Source organism: Cephus cinctus, unplaced genomic scaffold, assembly GCF_000341935.2.
Source record: "Cephus cinctus unplaced genomic scaffold, Ccin1 Ccin1_scaffold0276, whole genome shotgun sequence".
Taxonomy (NCBI): Eukaryota; Metazoa; Arthropoda; class Insecta; order Hymenoptera; family Cephidae; genus Cephus; species Cephus cinctus.
Genome location: NW_014332985.1, coordinates 25,622 through 50,169, shown reverse-complemented (window position 1 = coordinate 50,169; position 24,548 = coordinate 25,622). Strand labels below are relative to the sequence as shown.

The following is a 24,548-nucleotide window of genomic DNA, read 5'->3' as shown; positions in this document are numbered from 1 at the left end:
AATGAGAGAGAATGAGAGAGAATGAGAGAGAATGAGAGAGAATGAGAGAATGAGAATCTCCTCGAAGAGATGGTAAATGGCATTGTTGACCAAAGTCGTGCTTGCAGTCGCTGTAGACCCACCTTTCTTGACCAGCTTTCCATAAACGTCCAGCGAACTTTTGTTCGGTAGTAAGCATAGGTCTTCATGTTGAACGGAGATTCGAACCTCGTCGCTATTGTTGAACGTTGACGAGGCGTAAGATTGATGCGCATGCGTTTCACAGTGTGTTATAGATTCATCAAAGACGATTGGTGTCTGAATGTCCACCGTTTCTTACTCCATGGTACACAGCAGACGAAAAGAATGCAACAGAACAAACGCTTTACTTCCCTCTTGTGACCTTGAATCCTAGATTTTTCAGAAATAAGACGTTTTAACATGTTAGCGCCTTGAGAAGCTGTCGACGACTAATCCCTCTTTGGCACATCGGCTTACTATTATAACCACTGCCAATTTGCCTATTCTAGATGATACCTATTATCGCATGGATTTGACGTGCAGCCTGATCGTTATGAGTCATAACGATATAATATATCGTCAACATAACTTCTTCTTAAAAATTCACCAGGACCCCGTATTGATAAATTATTCGAAGTTGTAGGTGATCCAACGTCTTGGTGACGATCGGTAGATAAATGACGTGCGATGGCACCTCTATGACCACAAGGTCATACAGAAAACAAATTCTGGTGGCACGACTGGAAAAAATTTGTGTATGGTATGCACTTTACGTTCGTTGATGTAAGCGCCCGTTGTGACGTGGCATTCGATTCATAGGGTGTTCACCTTGAGAATGGCTACTGATACGTCGGACGTGTGTAAATTATTAGCTTTCAGAACCCGTTCAGTGAAGCCCAACAAGCGGCCTATGGCATCATTGGGTGGAAAGTCGAAATCACGGTTACACTTAATTTCGCTACACAACGTATTATTGTTAGGCTTAACCACGTTGTTACGCACCCAAGGCACCCGGGTGCCCGCGACTAGTTTTTCTTAATTCCTAAGTACGCATATGAACGGAACCGTTTGGAGTCAATTTACTTTATTACATAAACATCAACAAAAGCCATTTCCAAGTTCCCTAACCCCCTACAGCTTCCTGAAAAGAGATCGAAGTAGGATCTCCGAGCGCTGCACAGATAACTCGCGGTCAGTTTTGACCTTCGACAACCGGCAGATATTCAAAATTTAAGAAGTGGAGATAGTAGGTTTTCGCTCTGGCATCAAAACAAAGGCCTTGAACTGCTGTGCCTTATTCAGAATCGTTCTATTGTGGAGGACAGACGTGTACTGCGGAGAAAACTGGGAATACCTGTTGACTGCATAGCAGCGCGTTGATAAAGCGTCGTCATCTTTCTGTTTATAAGTTATCGCTGTGTGAAAAACATTTGATTTTTAATATTGTTGGTATGTATGAATTTCCTACACTATTCTGTTTGTGCGCCTGCTGTCCGAACACACACACACAGGTATCTATCCCCACCCTTGAGTGAGTGTGTAAGTTGCGCGAGTCTCGAGTACGGCGCAGCGTTTTCTCTCTGTCTACCTGTCTCGCACATTGCGGACGTGTGTAAGAAGCACTCATATGTATCCGTATTACATTTAATATACGTTTACTTCATTTAATATAAAGCCAGTGTCTAACAAATTATTTCTCGAACCAACCTCAAATCTCAATCAATATTTCTGTGACTGTTGTATAATTGTTTATCAATGTAGAATTAATTACATTATCGAGGAAGAGCTATCGACATCTACATTTGCAAGGTAAATATAATATAATTTTCTTTGCTTTTTCTTGCTTATATTATATTTTTCAATTGAAAAACTCATTTTTATTGAATCCAGATTGAATCGTGCTCAAAGAGATAAATATTTGAAATGTCTACTTGGAGACTATGATAAAGAACCAGAGTTCGAAGACAACAGTGAAGACGAGGACTGGCTGCCGGATGAGACTTTAGTTGAAGGGCCGGCATCAGATATGGGAACTACAGGCGTCTACGTCCGCAAGAGAAGGAGAAGGGGAGAGCGATGCTGAATCCGACGAGAGCGAAAACGACAGGCCAGCGGCAGCTGAAGCAGCTATAAAAAAGGCAAATGAGTACATAGCGAAAGACAAAACCGTTTGGAGTAAGACGCCGCCTCAAATACATTAAACTCCTTCCCATAATGTTTTAAGGCAAAGAAGTGGTCCACATAGATCTACACAAAATTTATCAATAGGACATACTTTCAAAAGAATTTTTACAGTCGAAATGGTAGATCTTATTGCTCGGTATACTAACAGTAAAGCTAACAAAGCGTATTATGATTATAACGCAAAGAATCTAGATTCACAGCGATTGTGAAAGCCAGTAACTATACAAGAAATTTATTCGTTTATTGGGATTTTGATTTATTCTAGGATTAATAATTCAAATATTGATCAAACAAGTGAAATGTGGAAAAGTACTTCATACCCTCTTTACCGCGCGGCAATGGGTCTCAACAGATTTCGTTTCATCATACGATTTATACGATTCGACGACGCCAATAGACGTAATGTACAAGCAGAAAAGGATAAAGCTGCTCCTATACGTGAGATTTGGACAATGTTCAATTCAAACTTGAGTAATATGTATAAGCCGACAGCAAATTTGACAACTGATGAGTAGCTTTATCCTTTCCGAGGCTACATAAAGTTTACGCAATATATACCTTCAAAGCCAGCTAAGTACGGCATCAAAAACGCGAAAATGTTGTTTTGTTTGCGAGAAGCCTGTCTGCGAGGAACACTGTGTATCGACAATTGAATGTATTGATTGCGCTAAATTAATATAAATATACGTAACTTACCTTGAAAATTATTTAATTGTTTATTTATTAACCCCTGCTACCTCAATAAAATAATCATCAATAATATTAATTAATTCCCGAGCATTATTATAACGACGAATGCACATAGAAAATACTATAAACCTGATGCTGCCATTCGTAAGAGCAAGAGTTTCAAATTTAAAAACGTTATTCCAAAACTGATTGATCAGCCCTCTGTAACGGGTAAAGGTATCGTACCGCGAGACATGATCGCTGCCAAGTACAGACGAACGGACTACGTGTACTGGGACGATCCTAACGAACTGGTAGACCGCCTTCGCCTGCTGATTGCATCTCGAGAAGCAGGTAATCCCAGTCACTCAAACAAAATTGTATCGATTATCCAAGAGTTGCGCGAGGCGGGTATCATTTATTAATATGAGCGTCGACGTACTTGGACGCCAGTTGAGTAGCAGGGCCGCGGTTACGAGTAGCCGTGGTCTCCCTGGTGCTGGATTCCAATTCACTGTGGCTGGACACTACGACATTAATAACAAGAGGCTCTGCAACGTCGCCAATCCCGAGGAGCAAAACGATGCTGTGACCTTGAATCTAATGAAGAGTGTAGTGAAGCAAGAGGTCAATACCGTGTTTCGAGTGACTGCTGGAATGCGCAATGATATCGATAACAACAACTTGATGATTCAATCTCTTGATTCCCACGAAGGAAGCGTTGAAACGTCTGCAAGTTGATATTCACCCAGGAAAAGAATTGGCTATTCGCAACTCTCTGAGCATTTCCCAGCTGGACGCCAGACTGAGTGTGCTAGAGAATGGATGAATAAAAAGTTAGTGGTGGTGAAGAAACTGCATTAACTTGCCAGGAGAAATTACCAGCGCCGATATGTTAACATCCGTGAACCGGACGAGACTTGGCAGGCGGATCTCGTTGACACGCTAGCATACGCTAGAGAGAAACACAGACACAAGTATCTGCTCACTGTCATCGATATATTTTCGAAAGGCCGTGTCGACGAAGAGCAATAACCCTAAAGACGTGACAGCAGCTATCAGATCTGTATTGACGCAGGGTCGAATTCCGAAGACATTACATGTTGACCAGGGTCGAGACTTTTACAATTCCAAATTCAAGGATCTTATGCGAAAATACGATATTACCCTATACTCGAAATTCAGTAACTTAAAGGCATCGATCTGCGAGTGTTTTAATCGTACTCTGAAAAGTAAGATGTGGATGCAATTCAACTCTTACAATAACAGTAAGCCTTGCACCATTAGTATGAAACCGACAGATGTGACTGGACGACACGAGAAAGAACTATTACAACGGGTGTACAAGAAACTCAAAGTCAAGTTCACACTTAAACGATCAAAGTTTAAAGTCGGCGACAAAGCACGAATAAGTAAATTTAAATACATTTTTGAGAAAGGCTATATACTCAATTGGACAACTGAAATTTTCACGGTAAGTCGAGTGAAGAATAATGATCCGGTAACGAACAAACTTAAAGACTACCAGGATCATCTCATCGAAGGTGGCTTGTATGAACATGAACTTACCAGCGTCAAGTACCACGACATATATCTTATGGAGAAGATACTGAAGAAACTTGGAAACAAACCATTTGTGAAATGGTTAAATACCGATGATTCGCGCAATAGTTAGATCGATAAGTCGGATTTTTAAGGTATTTAAACCAGAACTAAAATATTTATTACGTCTTGTTATTTATACTTTTTTAAATATTATTTACATTTATACATTCATATTATATATATTGTGACGAAACTTTTTACGATGACGCAAAAATAAATGGCACTGCGAGAAATAATTAATAAACTACTAAATTATTGGGCGCCAGGTATAACCAGTGTTACACCGCTATCTCCTAAGGACACGCTGGCCAGCTCTTACGCGGTGGGGTCCTGGGTTTTGGGAGGCCATAATAAAAATCTGAAAACTAGGGAGGTTCACTCTAAAAACTACTGAAATTAATTTATACAATGGCGAACTATCAAAATCAAGAGACGGATCCGATTTATTTTAAATAAAGAAAAAAAATAAGAACAATGGGGCTGTTGAATACAAGTGGTAAGTACGGAAAACAGATCGAGATGGTATAGAACACACTTGGATATTACTCGAACGACATTATACAATAATATTCCCGCTGGAACAACGCAACATGCGATACGATATAACAAACGGTACGATAACAAATGGTACGATAGTAAACGGTACGATAGTGACTCACGCACCTATGTATCAGGGAGACGATTCCGCGAGAGCTTATTAACGATAACTCATAAATAATAATCACGGTAAAAGCTTAATAACAAACATATAGTTTTAGGATACTATTAGTACGTTCAAAGTAAGTACTTTGGAATTCCTGGCACGGACCCGCCAAGTAGTACTCGATAAGGAATCACCTAAAGTTTTATTAATTATTAAATGACTATTATATCATAATCAACTACGGGAAGCAGTAGTAATGTAAAAGAGTAGTGAAAACGTTCTAAGAAATTTTGAAAATACAATTAAAATGATGGGTCAGTGCTAGATCATATAATAGGCAAACACATAGTGACTTATGTACTTGGCCTCAATAATGGAATATCAATACTTTTTATTAGAGGAATACATAGCACTCTTGTACTTGGCGTAGTTTTTTACACGTAAGTGGTTTTTGGGGGATATCACAAGTTTTTGTTGCTCAACGGGACATAGAAGCTCTAAGCACTGAAATCTATATTTTCACAGATATAAAATGTAAATGCATTATCATGTCGCCAATCAGAAAAATATATTGCGTTGTCGAAAATGTTTAATGGCATAAAAATATAATTTGTAAGTCCCTTTTTTTTAGGAATGCATAAAGATATATACAAATTTTTAAAGAAAATGTAGTATTCAGTGCATATAAGCGTCGTTAATGGTGTCCAGCTTGTTGAAGCCGTGTGGTAAACGTAAGAGAGGAGAATGCGCTGGATTATTTACGTATCTCAGGCTGTGCGAACAACAGAGAGGATACTATAGTTTGAGCTAAGCGCCAAAGCGTCACCCGTTCCACACTTTTCTGGACACTTTAGACTTCTACGTCCGACACCTAGATACAAGAAACTACAGAGCAGAACACCTGGACACACTGGACTTCTACATCCCATACCTAGATACAAGAAACTACGGAGCGGAACACCTGGACACCCTGAACTTCCACGCCCAACACCTAGATACAGGAAACTACGGAGCGGAATACCTGAACACCCTGGACTTCCACATCCAACACCTAGATACAAGATACAAGAAACTACGGAGCGAAATGCCTGAACGCCCTGAATTTCCACGCCCAACACCTAGATGCAGGAAACTACAGAGGGGAACACCTGGACACCCTGGACTTCCACATCCAGTATCTAGATACAAGAAGCTACGGAGAGGAACATCTGGAAATCCTATATCTCTAAAAATTGTCACCTAAAATACGAGGAACTATGTCAAAGCACAGACATACGTACACGAATACACACGCGCTCCACATGAAAGTTTTAATAATTCTATACTATTGTGAAAGCAGCCTTATAATATATTATTATAGCCTTATTAGAGCCTGGAAATTCGATGTGAACGGTAGCTTTACGTACAAAGTGTATTCGATTGTATTAGGTATTCGTAAATTACCAACACCATCCAGAGTACAAATAGGTAAAGAAGGCAAAGCAGTCAGCGCCATCTGTCGTGTAAAAAAAGTAGATGGACGTGCGAAGACGACGACGATGACGACGACGATGACGACGACGATGACGACGACGACGACGGAACTGAAATAAAATCATCTCGCTTGCCATCTCAATACGCCCTGATCTCGTACACAAATCGTATTGAACATGGTGGCAATCAATTCAGAATCCTCAATTCCTATAGTGAATGTATCAATAACTTTTTCTCATGTATAGTGGTTAATAAGATATTTCGTTCCAATCACAGGTATAAGAGTTAACTCAAGTAAAGAGTCTCTGCGAGCTGTACCCTATACAGCCGGTTGCCTGTACTTGGCGCGAGACTCGACCGAGTCTCTTGATCGTATCACTTCCGATAACAACAATTTATTCGGAACCATATCGTTGAATGAAAATTCTGCAAGACAGGATCATGTTAATGCTGCGGGAGATTCTTCTGGCAATACAACCTCGACTCAAGGTCAAACAAAAGAATCTGAGAGAGGGAATCGAGCGACCAGATAACAAGTCATCCTTATTTGATCAATGATGATTCGGTTAAATATACATTGTTGTAATCAATACAATTTTGAATTCGACTACATGAACCTGCATGGAGAATTATTCTTACCGTTTATTGCGACAGAATCAAGAATTGCGCATTTGATGCAGGTTCCAGACGGAGCGGCGGAACTGCGCAATTATGATCTAAAATATTCGGATGAACCTTAACCCTCCTCCTACGAAGTTGCGTCGCGCGCTTACATATATGTCTTACGAGTAGTTCGACACCTCGGAGGATTGAGCTCGCCGCTGCGCTTTCAAAAAGGTCGCGAGATCCACTGCGACTTGCACGAAACTGCACGAAGCTGGGGGGATTCACGAAGCTTCTCCGTAGGATGAGGAGGCTGCCGTCTCGACGTGCGGCCACTGCCAGATAACGTTCGAGGTCAAGTCGGCTGCCATCCGAAACCTGTACGAATCTGCATGGGACGCGATAGGGAGGGCACCGTTTTCTGGAATCACCTTCGACGCAAACATTCCTGGAACCACTTTTCAATACTGCGCGCAAAGGGGATGGCGCTCGTCGTCTTACTCTGACTCGTACTCTCTCACTCTCTCACTCTCACTTTCATTTACCGATGGTAGCCACTAATCTGCGCCATAAGGTTCAAGGTTAAGGAGGAAAGTTTTGGAAACTTATTCCGGAGGGATACATCCACGACGCTTATTTCTGACAGATAACGTTCGTTGTCTAACCGGCTGAGGGCTGCCGTCCGAAACCTACACGAACTTACATGGAATTGGGAGGGGGTTCATCGAAGCTTCTAGAAGGCTTTTCGGGGTGGGGGGAGGGGGGCAAGGGGCTGCCGCAAAACGTCACGCGAGAGGACCATCTGCTCTGGGAGCAATCCTTCGCGACCTAGCACGGACACGAACCGTCGAAGCATTTATAAGGTTCTAGAAGCTTCTAGAATGTTCTAAAAGGTTTTCGATCGTGTGCAATTCCTAGAATCAAACATAAAATTCATGGAATCCAACGTAAAATTCCTAGAATTCCCCATAAATTCCTAGGAAATAGGGGTCTTGGTGACATCACTTCCGAAAATCATAGAGGTCATGACGGCAAGTTAGCACGGACATCTACCTTCGAAGGTTCTACAGTGTCAGTAAATGTCGGTTACAGAAATCTGGAGCCAGAACCGGCACTGCTATACTACTGATACCGCTCTATCGGTGAAATTAAAGGTTATTACATTCAGTAAAAAATTTTGATATCATGAACTTATTTCGCACGCGCTGGATACAATCTTGAGGCTCGTCCTTCGATAAGATATTCGACAATAAGGAAAATGGCATTACTGGAGGATATAAGGGGGACAAAGCCGTCCGCACTTTTTATTTTAAAAAGAACTCTAGGATAGTTACATTTTCGGTCAGGAACGCGAAAGAAGGTTTTACTTGGGCGAAATCTCACGAACATAAATACTCCAGTGAGAGATATGTGATCCCGCCGATGATTTTAGAGACTCCCGTGAGAGATTCCTCTCCGGCGAGACCGATCGGGACAAAATCGTGTTGCGAAGGGATATGATATTAAAAAAATCGAATTAGGAGCAGGTCATAAGAAACGTCTTTAGAGAATATAAAATATGCGTCGAGATTTGTATTGTAAAATCGTTCGTTTATTGTATTATAATAAACGAGACGGCGCGACAAACTCGGTATAGTTATTCTGTGAGTACATACAGCGAAGAACATCGATCATAGAAGAAAACTGTACCTGGCATTCAGCAGGTTTTTTTTTCAGTATTTCAGTACATTGAAGGGCCAAGAGATTTGTTGGTTACACTGGACAGCCAAGTACGTTACAGTGTCTACGACGACACATACATCGTCATTTAGGTTGTCGGTAAACAATTGCTCATTAACAAAAAAAATTGTTCTCTATGTAAAACTTGAGAAGTAATTCATGTTTGAATTATTTATTATATCGCATGGTATAGTGACTATCTGCAAGAATGTTGGTATATATAGTTTATACTATTGTGACTCACTAAATAATGGTGCCCAAATCTGTATTAACTTTGCATTAGGAGACATAATGGGAAAGTGAAGATATACCAGTGGTACCTGAATGTTGGAGCAGGAGGCCCGGACGCTGGAGGTAAGGGTCTAGGCTCTGTCTTGCTTGGTCCTTGCAGGGGCTGAGGTGTAAGAAATGGAGTTGGCCCGCCCGGATGTCCTGGATGAGAATGCATACCCATTGGAGGCAGAAGTTCTTCCCCACGCACCTCTACTCTCCATTCAGCCTTCTGCATCGGTCGGTCGAAATAACTGCGGGCAAACCGTCTACACGATAACCACTTAGTTTATTACTATACATCTTAATGTAAGTCCATGAAAATATTTTGTGTATCGATATTTTTTAATGGGAAATCCCAAGTGCGATTGACCGAAACTTAGAGTATGACTGCGATTTAGCTACAAGAACATATACATTTTATTATTTGACGAAATACCAATTGCCATTAAGGAAAAATATTTACTTAAGATTTTCAATTGGTGGCCTTAATGCCATTCTAGAATGCAACGGAACACGTAACACGGAACATGTAAGCGGCACGATATTCAATTGTATATTTACCTAATTCCATTGGATCCTCCAATCAAGAAGGAGAAAATCGTTTTTAAAACCGAGTGTTTACTAAGTCTCTACGATTTTGGCGACGTCTCTGACATAACAACGATACGGAAGCAATTGCTAGGGTCATTAAGGATTTCATAGAGCACGTAACGTGGTGAGCAACATCAAGCATGCCCCGTTCTGTAATCCGTAACGGCTCACGTTAAAAATACGTAGCAACGATACGGAAGCGGTTGCTAGGGTCGTTAAGTATGTTACGGAGCACGTAACGTGATGAATAGCATCGAGCATGCCCCGTTCCGTACATCGTAACGACTTACGTGAAAAAAACAATCGCCCTGCCAATATTTCCATGCATGAAATGTCATTACCTGTCACCTGTCATTACCAACTCTATAGACGAATATCAATATCGTTAGAGAAATCAAATTTCTCTACGACAAAAGTCATCGTGACTTTAAAAATGAAGTAATGATTTACTTATCTATATGAATAAACGCATACACATTTTTTAAAAATATTTATACAGTAACGTCCAATTGAAGTGCAATACTTGAATTTTTTTTACATATCTGTGAAAGTATGACAGATTTCGAAAAACCAAAAACATATTTTTTAGCAAATTTCCTTCCCGTTCGAATAGTAAAGGTTTTGTCCCGATCGGATACAAAATGGCCGAATGGCAGGGGTTGGAGTAAAAAAGTGCATTTTGGAACTTTTTGAAAAATTCGAGATCTAGTAGTTCCGAAAGGAAATTTATATTTCTAATTAGGGCACGTGTGAGAGCATCCTTCGGCATTAAAAAAAATCCATCCCCATTGAACCCCTGTAGGATCACTCTAGGTGGAGTTACACCCCCTTGAAGTGAAAACACTTAAATGGCCATAACTTCCGAACGCGCTGGCCAATCTGATCCAGTTTCTGCATGATATCATCTTTAATGATACTGCAGATTCTCGCAAAATTATTGTCCTCGGAGATGACCCCGTGACGGAGATCTCGAGATTTCGCAAGTGCACCCGAAGCTTCCCCACCATTTTTCATTAGGAAAGCGATGAAATAGAAGTTTCATTTTTATACAGTGTCCACTCCAGGAGTCGATTAAGAGTGCACTGTTGTCGCCAATATTCGGAAAATTGATTTCGGTTAGCCACTGTTTTGCGTTTGGAAAAAATAACTCTCCGGTTTAATGAGTTCTTGAGACGGAAAAAACGAATGTAGATTGATATAATTGAATTTTGGGTCGAAACAATTAAGTTTATTATGACAAATTAGAGGAAAATGTATAAAATAACACGTTTTTTAAGAAAATAAAATAAATAAACAATTTCTATATAATTTTCAACTACATATTATCGCAGAGCACTGAAAAATGAATAACTTTCCTATTTAAACTTTTGTCGTATCTATTTTAGTTTCGAAGATATCAGCGAAAAAAGAAAAACCTACCGATTTTCAGGAATTAATTTCACCCCTTAAATATGCAAGTGGGCACCCTATTTTATGTGAGGATTTATACTTTGATGTAAACTACAAAATATCATTTTTTCAACCCAGGTTGCGGGGGTACAGTAAGGTGACCTTCCTTTTTAGTCAAGTTTATCGGTTCAGCACACAAATTTTATATCCTGTACCACTACTATTTGCACTTCGTCAGTTAATGAACATTCATGCATGAATGATAATCGAACTCTCAATGATACAGTACACAAAAAGTGCATTTTGGAACTTTTTGAAAAATTCGAGATCTAGTAGTTCCGAAAGGAAATTTATATTTCTAATTAGGGCACGTGTGAGAGCATCCTTCGGCATTAAAAAAAATCCATCCCCATTGAACCCCTGTAGGATCACTCTAGGTGGAGTTACACCCCCTTGAAGTGAAAACACTTAAATGGCCATAACTTCCGAACGCGCTGGCCAATCTGATCCAGTTTCTGCATGATATCATCTTTAATGATACTGCAGATTCTCGCAAAATTATTGTCCTCGGAGATGACCCCGTGACGGAGATCTCGAGATTTCGCAAGTGCACCCGAAGCTTCCCCACCATTTTTCATTAGGAAAGCGATGAAATAGAAGTTTCATTTTTATACAGTGTCCACTCCAGGAGTCGATTAAGAGTGCACTGTTGTCGCCAATATTCGGAAAATTGATTTCGGTTAGCCACTGTTTTGCGTTTGGAAAAAATAACTCTCCGGTTTAATGAGTTCTTGAGACGGAAAAAACGAATGTAGATTGATATAATTGAATTTTGGGTCGAAACAATTAAGTTTATTATGACAAATTAGAGGAAAATGTATAAAATAACACGTTTTTTAAGAAAATAAAATAAATAAACAATTTCTATATAATTTTCAACTACATATTATCGCAGAGCACTGAAAAATGAATAACTTTCCTATTTAAACTTTTGTCGTATCTATTTTAGTTTCGAAGATATCAGCGAAAAAAGAAAAACCTACCGATTTTCAGGAATTAATTTCACCCCTTAAATATGCAAGTGGGCACCCTATTTTATGTGAGGATTTATACTTTGATGTAAACTACAAAATATCATTTTTTCAACCCAGGTTGCGGGGGTACAGTAAGGTGACCTTCCTTTTTAGTCAAGTTTATCGGTTCAGCACACAAATTTTATATCCTGTACCACTACTATTTGCACTTCGTCAGTTAATGAACATTCATGCATGAATGATAATCGAACTCTCAATGATACAGTACACATACATGAATTTTCAATATTACATTTTCTTACAACAGAATAATATTCAGTTTGGCAATGACATTGTGATGCACCTTCACAATTGCAATGATTAATTTCAACAAAAAATTTAACGATACCGAAAACAAATTCGCCATTATGTAAATATTTTGCACATGTAGAATTCAGTATGTTTGCTCGGCGATACAGCTTTGATGTATATAACAAATTTTTTTAAGTAGCTTTTTAAATATTCTGTAGTGTTCCCTCTACAGCAAAATTTGAAAAAAATATTTCCCGATTATTTGCTGCAATTAAATCCGGCTTACAGATAGTACCAACTACGAACAATGAGTGATTTATATTTTGTAGCTTTATTTGCTTATTTGTAGTAAAAAGTCTTTTACAAAACATATGATATTAAGTTCCTTACATCAGTTTTTGAACATTAAATGTAAATATATTGATAAATAGATATGCTGTCGAATATATTTGTAATTGTGCAGAATTACTTCAGTGAACTAATGATTTTAGTTGTCCATTTAAATCTTCAAAGGGAAAACAAGATTTAACCCACAAAGGTCCCAAATCCCTAACGATATCATTAAGATGTAAAAGCTGGTGCAAGTTACACAACACATGTTTTAGTTCGATTTACAGATTTTCGAACCTAGATACGAATTCGTTAAGGGCTCGGAAAGCATTATCTATCATTTGCCCTGATATCCTGGATGTGCAAAGAAAGGATACATCTAATATAAGTAGCTTATAATGTTCGAATAAATTAGTGGGCGACAGATCATTTAAAACTGGCACCGAGGAATAAAAGAAACAATTTTTAAATTTTGAAGTTTTCCAATATTTTAAATGATGTTGTATGGAACATGACTTTCTTTGCACAAAACATTGCGATTGTATCGAGCATTTTCGTACTCGTAGTAGAGTACGTAGAGTAGTACTCGATAAAGAATCACCTAAAGTTTTAATAATTATTAAATGACTAATTAATCGTAATTAAATACGGGAAGCAGTAGTAGTGTATAAGAGTAGCGAAAACCTTATAGAAAATTTTGAAAATACAATTAAAATGATGGGCCAGTGCTAGATCATATAATAGGCAAACATGTAGTAACTTATGTACTTGGCCTTAATAATATGATTTCAATACTTTTTGTTAGAGGAATTCACAGCACTCCTGTTCTTGACGTAGTTTTTTACGCGCGTTTTTTTGGGGGATTCTAAGTTTACTAGATGAAAACTATGTGTAATCGCTATTTCTAGAGCAATGATTAATTGTTAATATAGAGGTATTTATTAAAAAGTATAAATATCCATCAACACACCAAACTGTTTTCATAGCAACCATTAAAACAACACAACTTAATCAAAACGCGTACCATTAAATGAACACAGCAAAATAAATATCGCCCGAAAAATATTATTCTAATATTAATATATCCAAATCACAATTTCGTTTATCACCCACCACCCCAGTTTTAATTTCCAAAATACAATGGTTGAAAAATATTTTTTTTTCAACAAATATGAAGTATATTTATTTTGACATGGAAATTTTACCCCATCGGGTCCTCGGCAGAAACTCTAGTAGTACGCGGAAAAACGCGAATGTAGGAAATAATCCAGGCAAGATTCCACGACTTCAAGGGCCAACACTGTTAAGAATTTTCTGTTTCTGATTCTGTTGTTTTATTTTGCTATGTCCTATGCCGCAAATATGGTGTTCGCGGGCTTATCGAATCTCGAGAAGAACCAGCGAAGGATCATCGACGTGGACGGAAGGCGGACGGAAGGCTGAGGGACGACAGAGCTTCAGCTGGCCCTAGCTGTGCGCGTTATCGCTCAGCTCACTAATCTCCTCGCGACTATGACCAACTCTACGTACGATATCACTTGAGCTACATGAATTGGTCTTCACGTACCAAGTAACTGGCAGGGAGCTATTACTCGTCCTGTGCGACAGAGACCGTGAACTACGGAGCATTGGCAACGTACGACAACCCGTGAAGGTGGCCCAACGCTAGTGAAAATAGAAACAAATACTCGCGAACTGGGGATACGGGGACGCCTGGTAAACATTTGCGAGTTCTATGGGATGAAGGAGCTCATCGCGCGACAGCCTGTTATCGCTGTTCCCGATTTGTACGAATTGTCGCGAAGACACATTTTGAATTTTGGACGCGTGGTATCATATTGGGATTTCTGATTAGGGCCGAAGGGCAAGTGGTTGCAAATAAGGGAGAGGACAATTGTCTCCTGTCCTGCCGATTACGATTGAAAGGAAAACTATCTACTTCTTCTTTCCTGGACTGTCGACAACGCGAGTCGTGTTTTGAACCGTTTCGGTTTTAGGGGTTGAATGTCTAAGGAAAAGGAAGAGACCTAAAGATTTCGGTAAGCAATTGTTGTTTTTGTGAGCCACGAAATCTCGTAATACCTCTCGATTTTGTACGTTTTGGATGGTGCCTGTGGGCACGTGGGAGAAGTTCCCACAATTAAAATCGCGTCCGTCCATAATACAAGATTCCGACAATCGGCAAGGGACTGTTTTCACGTAAATGTGTTGCCCATCGTGAACATATTTATTCGCGTTATTGTGAATTGATTTTGTTATAAATTTGTTCCAATGATTGTTTTCTCGGCAATGGTTGAGTGTTTGATCTCTGAAATACATTATATCGCATTCAAGTTTGGGACATGGTGCCGAGAGACATGAAATAATCCTTATGGACGTATTTGATGTTTCGCGATTAGGTCGCGATATCGTTTAGAATCGATTCATGTATTGAGAGTGTGTTTTTGAAAAGTGTATCGGAAGGTACGATAGTATTTATTGAATTTTGCGATGTTCAAAATTGTACCCGAGTGTACAACAGTATTTATTGAATTTTACGACTTTGACTGTGCAGAATAGATCACTAAATTGGTTCGTAGTGATTTATTATAACATTGTAAGAAAAGAAAACACCACGACTTTTTACCTGAAATGAAATCATTTAGTTGTTTTAGTCACAATCTTATGGGCCTGCTATTTATTTACGAAATTGTTTGAGTTCGGAAGGTTTGTACACACGTGAGCGCGTCAGAAGTTGAAGTACGAAATAAAGACCGATTTAATTATTGTTGATCTAGAAAGCCAATGTGTTATTTTTATTGGAAGCTGTCCATGTTTCGAAGATCCCCGCCGCCTCCGCGAACTGTGTTAGTCGGTAGAGATGGATAAGAAACTCATGCGGGATTTCGAGTCTGCCGCGGTTCTCTCGCGAGAACCTAGCGCCCAACAACGTGATTGTTATTTAGTGCTTAGAATATGTTAGCCCTGGGTTGCCTAGGACGCGAAGGAATCGCGTTAGTTGTACGCCGGTCAGTCTTATAGCTCCCCGCGAGGCTCGATCGCGACAAAATACGTCACCCTATATTGCATGCATAGAAAGTACTGTATTGGGAATATGCATAACTGCATTAACTGTGCACACGATACGAGACATCCCATATTATTATAGCGCATTTTAATACTAAAAAGGCGTATGGACCTTGTGAACATTTTATGAAAAAAAAAAGGAAGAGTGGCGCGAAAAGAAGAAGAGAAATGTGAATTAACCGCAGTTGACACTGTTATCAACTCCAGAGGTATCATAGTCATCATCGTCATCGAAATCATGATCGCTCTTCGTACTTTTATCTACGGTATTGTGATCGACTTCCCTTTACGTTGGGAATTTTACAATAAATTTGGAAAACTACACCTGGCGCGCCTGGGTCAACGGTTGCTAGGGCTCTGTTTGACAAAATTGTATGAATTCTATTGATTCTAAATATAGATCTGGACGCCAATTAGTTTGATAGTAAACTAATAAACTTCACTTCGATGGATAATATTCGGCGAGACCGATAATAATTAGGACTTTTACAGGGGGATTCAATTGGAAGACCCAAGGGAGAATAATTTGCAAGGCTCGGTTGAAAGAAAGAAAGATAAACAGAGTTATAGGATAACAAACTTTGACTTATTTGATAGTTTATTGATTCTCGATTAATCCTTGTTGTCACAAAATTGGCTAACAATTCGACAGAAATTTTAACACTATATAGACGAACAATAACTATAAATTTGAACACCGTAGAGCGAGACTCCTCGGGACGACGTGTCGCCTTACAATTTTGACGGACAAGTGTCTTATTGTTCTCGATCTCTCTACGCTTCGCTAGCGCGTAGCACGTATTGATGTATCCTATAACCCTATTGGTCAATAAAAGCGTTGTTGGCGTTCATATCTTTGTCGATGATTTCTATCCGTGATTGGCCCTCAGCCTCAACAATTCACGGCGCTATTTTAACGACTGTTCGCGTTCACATCGAAAATTCTTAGACATCGTTGATTCGATCTCATGATTAACAGTTGACTATTAGAAGTGCTCTAGGAGTCAAATCGAGATTCCGACGTCGAGGAAAGATGATTCCCTTCTTCCGATCACTGTATTTAATGTTCTGGGCGGATCTCTGGAATTCAATGTATTTTCATTCAAAATTTCAATAATTTCCTCATGGGAACGTAATCTGGAATTGCCATTAATGAAGCCAAGCGAATTTGTGTACTGCGCATATATTGCTCAAAATCTTATGGTTTTTTCAGCATTTTAAGAGTGCATGTAAGATAAATAAAACATTTTAATTTTATTGGTATTGACGATCAAAGTGAGTGTAGTTATCAAAGAGGCTGGATGCCATAGCATATGAACGAGTAGATTTCATAGAAACACTATTTCTTATTATTTTCAAGCAACTTACTATTTCTACGATCTCGTTGCGTAAAGAGCGTGAAAATGTTTGCTCTCGTCCAATGAGTAAAAGAAAGAACAATTAGTATTATGAAGGAATCCCGATATTAAATTAAAAATTAAAATTTCGATTCCACTGATCAATAGTAAAAAATAAAAATTACCATGTATATGCAATTAACAGTCACGCACGAATAGTTTCTCATTGCTGTTTTCTCGCTGTGTCTTTTGTCGCACCATCAATTCTCATGAAACTTGTTATTTGGTTTACCATTTTCTACTGTAACAGCGAGACCTATATATATTTTAGAACTTAAGATTTTCTTTTAACTTTGATGTCGTGTGTCCCAAGCACTACTACTCCTCGTAGCCGGGGTCGAACCCCATCAGTCCTATTTTCCGGGAGGGGGGGTCCTTGTTTTGGGGGTAGTCGCGGATTTACGCGCACGCGTAAATCCAGGCGCTCTAACATATAAATAAAACAAAACGAACATAAGAATATCGTGTGGTGAGTTGATTCTCTGTTTAGCAGTTGCCAAAATATTGAATGATATTTATCCTTCATATTTATTTCCAGTGGAGAGTTCTCTGGCGTAGTAGGGAGCGAGGAAGGGTCAAAAGAAGGGAAAATGGGTTCTCGTGTATTCGTAGCTGAACCTTAGCAGGACAGTAAGATCTCGAGGGAGTGTCTAGAGGTAGCGTCGGTTGCCCCTTCTGTGGAATCATTTGCGGTGAAATCATCTGTGACCTCAAAAGTGCCCTTTAGTGCAAGTGTTGGCAGAACGAGCACCCTATCTCGTCCCTCCCTTGTTTAGGACGATTTTGATCGGAGGTGGTTTCATTTGAAGGCTCATTTGAAGATGAAAGGAAGATCACACTGGTACAGCTTCCGGTACACTATCACAGGGTTCAATGCCCTGAGTGCGGCGTTTTTTTCTAATTGCGCTAGGGAGTTGACTTACGCTTATCCCTCTCCTCCTAGTATTTACTCGTTGGCCGATCGTGCCTTCGAGTTTCGCAGATAATTCCTTCTGTTCTCCTGGACCTGTGGAGGTGTTAGTTGTCAACGGGTAAGCGTGAACCACGGTCGGTAGTGCTCCGACATCCCTTTAGGCTGAAGATTGTCCTCGAAATTTTGTTTTTGCTAGCACAGGGATTCTGTGATATTGTTGGAAGTTTTAGAATTTCGGAAATTCTGAATAGCTCGAATATTTCAAGGGTCTGACCGAACTCCTTTGATAAAAATAACATAACCCAAGTAAATCACTTTCTTCCTCAGGAACTCGCATTTTTCTGGTTGTAAGATTAGGCCAGCCTGTTCTAGACGCATAGCCTTTGGATTTTTCCCTTCTGATGTAGTAAAGAGCATGGTACACAACAATGTTGTCTAAGTAGACGAATAAATCGGTATTCTGGAAGCCGGAGAGGTCCCTATCCATAAGCCTCCGGAAGATAGAGGGGGCATTCTTCAGTATGAAGGACACGTGTGTAAATTCATAAGCCCGTATTCACAACTCGCTCTTAACCCTTTGCGGACCGAACGCTCTTCACCGTTTCGTTCTAGCAGGTCCGCGCTGGATTCGCAAGTGCATCATTTATTTTACATCTGCTCTGGGAGCTCATTTTTATCTTGTCTACAATTGAGACGTAGTGAAACTTGATACAGGAGACGGCAGAACACAAAGCGATGTCGAGTCGCACTCGACATCGGACGTGCTAGAACCATGTCGAGCCATACTCGACATCGGACCGCAAAGGGTTAAAGTCACTAACAGAGTCGTTCGTAGTTAGACCACTAAGAAAAGTAAGTCACTAAGAAAACATTTAAAAGCGCGCTATTAGCACTAAAAGCGAGTTCTGAATACGGGCTGTGGTGTTTGCCGGGGGTGGTAAAGGCTGTCTTTGGATGGCTTTCGGGCCGTCACAAAGGGCTCCGATTGGTTAGGTGTGGGCATTCTTGGAACGAAAAAAAAAAGATATATTACTCTGCATTTCTCTCCCAATGCCTGAAACACGTAGACTCCGAAATCTACGGTGAGGAACACCAAGACTTCAAAAGCTACAACGAGGAACAGTCAAACATTACTAGGTACAAGAACACGAATTTTCGAAAAGTTACGGCGAGGAACACGTAGACGTCGAAGGCTATGTGAATAAGGCTGTCAGGAATGACTAAACATTCAACTTCTAATAAAAAATAACATTACAATATGTTTTAGCCACCGTGTACGTGTTTGCGTCTAACTGAACGCATACCTTAAAATAATTGCGAATCGCATGTTCGACGTGAAGTTACACGACGCTAAGGCGAAACGCTAGTATCGGAAATCTGTAAAAGCAAAATGATCAAATTTCGAACACAAATATCTTCCTTATTATGTACACTATGCGTACGAATTCTTTTTTAATCTCCATTCTTTTTTCTTGCTTTACAACGTTTGCATTTAACATTTTTCGATATCGTTTGAAATGGCAGACATAATTTTTGTTTGAGAGGTGTGAAATGTCGGCTGTGACGATATATTGAAAGTTCAGGAAAGTTTCCTGTCAGGATGTCGACCAAGCAGCTAAGTGAAGAACAAGAAGATGTACAACGTTTCGACCGCTTTGAGGATCTTTTTCGGATAAGAATCATAGGGTTAAAGTATGTACAAATTATAGAATTGTCTTGTTCACGTTCTACTCTAGCGTATATAGTTAGGTGTAAAGTGAATGTAATAGTTATTAATATTAGATTGTATTTTTACAGGAATCGCGGAGAAGCCGCTATTTGGGGGCCTAGATGTCATGTTCGTAAGTTGATATTACTAAATTGTATTATTAATTCTAGGTGAATACTTCTGGAGAAGAGTGAGACAACCGGTAAATCATTGGAGAAAATCAGCGTAGCAATGTTAGAAGAATCTAAAACCGCAAACCGCAAACATGTATCTTAACTGATACACTGTTTAGACCAAACGAAGAAGAAGATGCCCACCCAAGCATAGGATCATGGAGAGTAACGATCTGTCTCCGATGATGGGATAAGTTAATGCTCTCTTCCTACACTATTTTGTACTAGCTAACACACTTAAAATTTGATGTTATACTTTGCCTGTGGTCGTTAAGGGGCAATTGATCTACGATGAAAAATAAACGCATCTATCTATGTATCTATCCTTTTCTTTTGGTTACTTTTAAATTTTCGTTATCGAAATTAAAGGCCTCGCTAGTCACTATGGCCTACGTAACAAAATTGGTGACAGCAGAGGGATTCCCTCCGAACTAGTGTTAACTCAAGCTGAAATACCAACACTCATTTTATCCAACTTCGAAAGCTGACTAGGGAAGTTGTACTTCAGAACATCTTCCCCATTGTTAATTCCGAAGATCTTAATACTTCAAAATCGACTGAGGATGTTGGATTTCGGGTCAACTTCCCCATTGTTATTTTTGAAGGTCCCATATTTCAGAAATCAACTAAGGAAGTTGGACTTCGGATCAATGTCCCCATTGTCATTCTGGAAATTCTATCAATTCAAACCACTCTAATCAAGTTGGTACCACGAACGAGTTCAGTCACATACTACATATACTGTGACGTATTTTTACGCGATCGACCTCACCGGAAAATTCAAGACCGACCGGCGCACAACTTACGCGATTCCTACGCGTTCCAGGCAACCCAGGGGCTAACAAATTTCACTCTCGAAAATACCTAAGGTATTGTTGGGCGCCAGGTTCCAAAACGGGAACCACGTATCAGTCTCTACAATATGTCTTCGCGTGCCTACGTTGGCTAACTCAGCTATGCGGAGGCGGCGGGATTCGGAACAATAGGTCGGATGGGTCAGACGATCACGCGACACACAAAATCATTCGGACACTTCGATCTTAAATAAAGGGTTCGGTTTATTAAATAAAATCGGCGGCGCGAAGCGCGACGATCTCTTACAATACCGAAGCAATTATTTACAAAACAAATAGTAATTAATATAGATCGAAAAGACAAAACCAAAGTACAATCAAAAGCTAGTAACGGGTACTTCACGTACCGTACGGCATCAAGGCCAAAGTCGTAACACGGCTAATCCGCGTTTACCACAATACGATGACCGACCGTCAAGGACCTGTACGCGTTCTACGCGTTACTAAATCAAAAGGTAGAAATGCCTGACGGGCGGACGACACGAAACAATTCGGATACGTAAAACAAATTCCAATTCAATAATAAAATCTGACGACAATTCTAACAGTGAACCCTGCCGATCGACGGACCTTCGTGTCGTGGTCTTATTCGAGGTGAGGGATTGTCCCTCCGCGTGTTCGTTACACGCGCAGTCAAAACTTACGAAACAAACAAAATCTGGTACCAAGATTTTCACGAAGTTACGTCGCTCACAAAAGTCAGATATCCTCGCTTACCGTGTTGTTCCCTGGTCGCGTAATCCCAGAAAACTCAATCGACAGCCCAATGGCACTTTGTGCACTCGCGTACTCAACAATTCCAATCAACAAAACGTCTAACGTCTACGCGTGTCCAAGCAGGAATCTCTCGATCTTCACGCGCTTTGTCTTCGCGTGAAGGATAGTACCCCCTCCCTTTAGGCTAATGGGCGGCAATTCGCCCTGCGGACGAATCCTTCAACCCAGCGTCTTCGCCACACGCCAGTTTCGAATCTGTCATTGCGACAATTAATAATTTTCATCATCTCTTGTGGACAATTTATACAGCTCGGTCCTACGAAGAGTAACATTCGTTCTTGCGCGAGGGTGCACGAGGCTTCCCTGGATTCCCAACTCGCAGAAATATAATTATGCGCAAACTGACGATGGGCGCTATGCCATAGGGGTCGTTAGTGGTACTCAGTCGGGTGGCGCTGTGTACGCCGCTTCCAGTCGTCGTGGTTGAGTGCCAGCTGAGTAGAGCGCGTTGCTGCCGCGTGACGTCAAGCTGTCCCGTGTTGCGCGCGCATCCGGGGCCAGTAGAGCTGCTGTCCGCAGATAGCGCGAGTGTCGACCCTCGGGTGTCGCAGCTCCCTTCCTCCTGGGAGTCCAGCTAGCTCTCCCTCTCTCCTTCTCCGCGTCTTCACGGGCATGGCGAGCGAGCATCTATTCGAACTCTGGCAGAGTACACGCAAAAAAAAAGAAAAATAATAAAATAATCTATCGTAATTTAACTTAGGCCCTTGTGGTCGGTGGATCCTGCCTGGACTTTGCTATGGCCTTTCGGCCCGTGTCGCGTTTCGGCGTGATTTTCCGCCGACGACAAGACGGGTGAAATCCACCACAATACATACATTTGACGTTCATCAAATAACCATTTCGGAATTTGTCAATCTTGTTACTCCAACATGGCGGATGCAGATTTATCTCGATCCTTAATAGAAACATTTAATTTCACAACATCGCAAGCTAGCATACAAAATGCAGCATTAGAAATTCCTAAATACGGCGGTGAATCAAAGTCAATTACAAATTTTGTACGCGCTGCAAAAACTGGAGCACAATAGTTTGTAGCTGACGAATAATCACGATATCTTCTTCAAGTATTAAACAAACTCCATGGAACCATGTGAGCTAGCGTAGAAGAAAAAGATTTCACCATACTTGACGATCTGATAGAACACTTAAAGAAGCGATACGCTCCAGGAAGAAATTTATCACCCTTCCTTGGTGAAATAAGAAAACTGAGAATAGGCAAGATGGAAAGTCTTAGAAAAGATTTCTATAGAACAACGAAACTACATCAAAAGGCACGGATACCAGTCAAAAATTTCCCCATACCCAAAAATCAGAAAAACATTAAACTATTTCTGGATTTAACAGGATACTACCGAAGGTTCATTGCAAATGTCTCTAAGACAGGTAAATCCCTGGTAAACTTGCTGAAGAAAGAAGTCGCCTTCCACTGGGGAGCCCAACAACAAGCTGGTTTCAAAACCTTGAGAAATATGCTGTGCCAAGAACCCACACTCTAATACCCAAATTTCAACCAGTCTTTCATTGTAACAACTGATGCTTGTGACTACGCCATTGGAGCTATTCTAAGTCAGGGAAAAATTGGTCAAGATCTGCCAATAACATACATCTCAAGACTTCTGAATTCTGCAGAAAACAAATATTCGACAATTGAAAAGGAGTGTCTTGCTATCATGTACGCTGTAGCATACTTCCGACACTACCTATACGGTCACAAGTTCCCTTTGGTAACAAATCATCGTCCTCTAGTCTGGCTACACTCCCTCAAGGACCTCAGTTCACGACTGATGCGGTGGAGACTTAAACTAGCTGATTACGAATACACGGTCACATACAAGTCGGGTAAAACCAACCTAAATACACACGCACTATCGTGAAATCCAGCAGCGCTCTCCTATCCAATAAAACCTAAGGAAGGGGACCTGTCATATAACCTATTGGCACATCAAGGGAAAATCAGGGAAGAAGACAGTAAAATTGGAAAGCGAATAAAAACAAGATAACGTCCAACTATGAATTACAACGAATCATCCGCTAACTCGCTAGATACAGACAACGATACTTGTCATGGAGAAACAGGATATAGGAGTGTGCTACCTTCTCTACTGACCGAGACAATACTAGAAGAAGAGAAAGAAGAAAAAAACAAGACACCACCCCTCTCGCGAAGCTTCGATCTCCAAAGCCTGTTTGAAGAGACCTATAACGACGACAAGTCAGAAACTACAAAGGAACAATTGACAGTGGAAAGATTGAAACATTTATTTATCAACGATCCAGAGGTAAAGTATGAAAAATGTTCTTAATTCTTTGCTTAGCTTCATCCAAGTTTAAATTTCCTAGGTCTTCATATATTTGCCTAGCTTCTTTCTCATCCTGTACAAAATTGGCCCTTGTCAATTCGTCTCGGGAAGATTCCATAGCCTTTACGTCCCACCAAAACGTATCTACAGGGTGGACCCTGAGCGTGATCAGTAGAGATTACTTTGTTATTAGCAGTCCGATCGAAAATGTTTTTATCAGCTTTTGCATGGTTTCAAGTGAGCTTTAACGTGATAGTGAAAAATTACTGGAAAACTCTTTTTTTAAAGGTTTTTTCAAGGTTACCTTGAATTTTTTGCAACTGAACATACAATTTTTTGTACGCCTGTCTGTTAGAGGATTTCAAGACGAATCCGGCACATGTAAGGACATGACATTTTTTTCATCTAGTTCGAAAGAAAATTAAAAAACTAAATACTCCCTATCACAAGGAGAATCACAGCTACGCCGTTATACGCATCCATTCTGTCGTCTTCAGTCGCCATCAGTGTAGAGGAGAGGCCATAAAGAATGCAAAACAATCTTTTGTTCACCGTC

The 24,548-nt window shown here is 40.2% G+C and overlaps 1 protein-coding gene across 7 annotated transcripts in view; it reads right to left on the bottom strand.

The window, feature by feature from the left end:
- Window positions 1–33: 33 nt before the first annotated feature.
- The window catches only part of LOC107266010 (zinc finger C4H2 domain-containing protein), a gene marked incomplete at its 5' end in the record, with an annotated part of 45,290 nt that continues 20,775 nt past the window's right edge, over window positions 34–24,548 (bottom strand). For 2 of the 7 annotated variants that reach the window (XM_025083262.1, XM_015736035.2), the window contains 2 exon segments: window positions 34–2,127; window positions 9,208–9,435. In XM_025083262.1, the coding sequence (XP_024939030.1) occupies window positions 2,034–2,127; window positions 9,208–9,435 (322 nt within the window). 7 annotated transcript variants of the gene reach the window in all.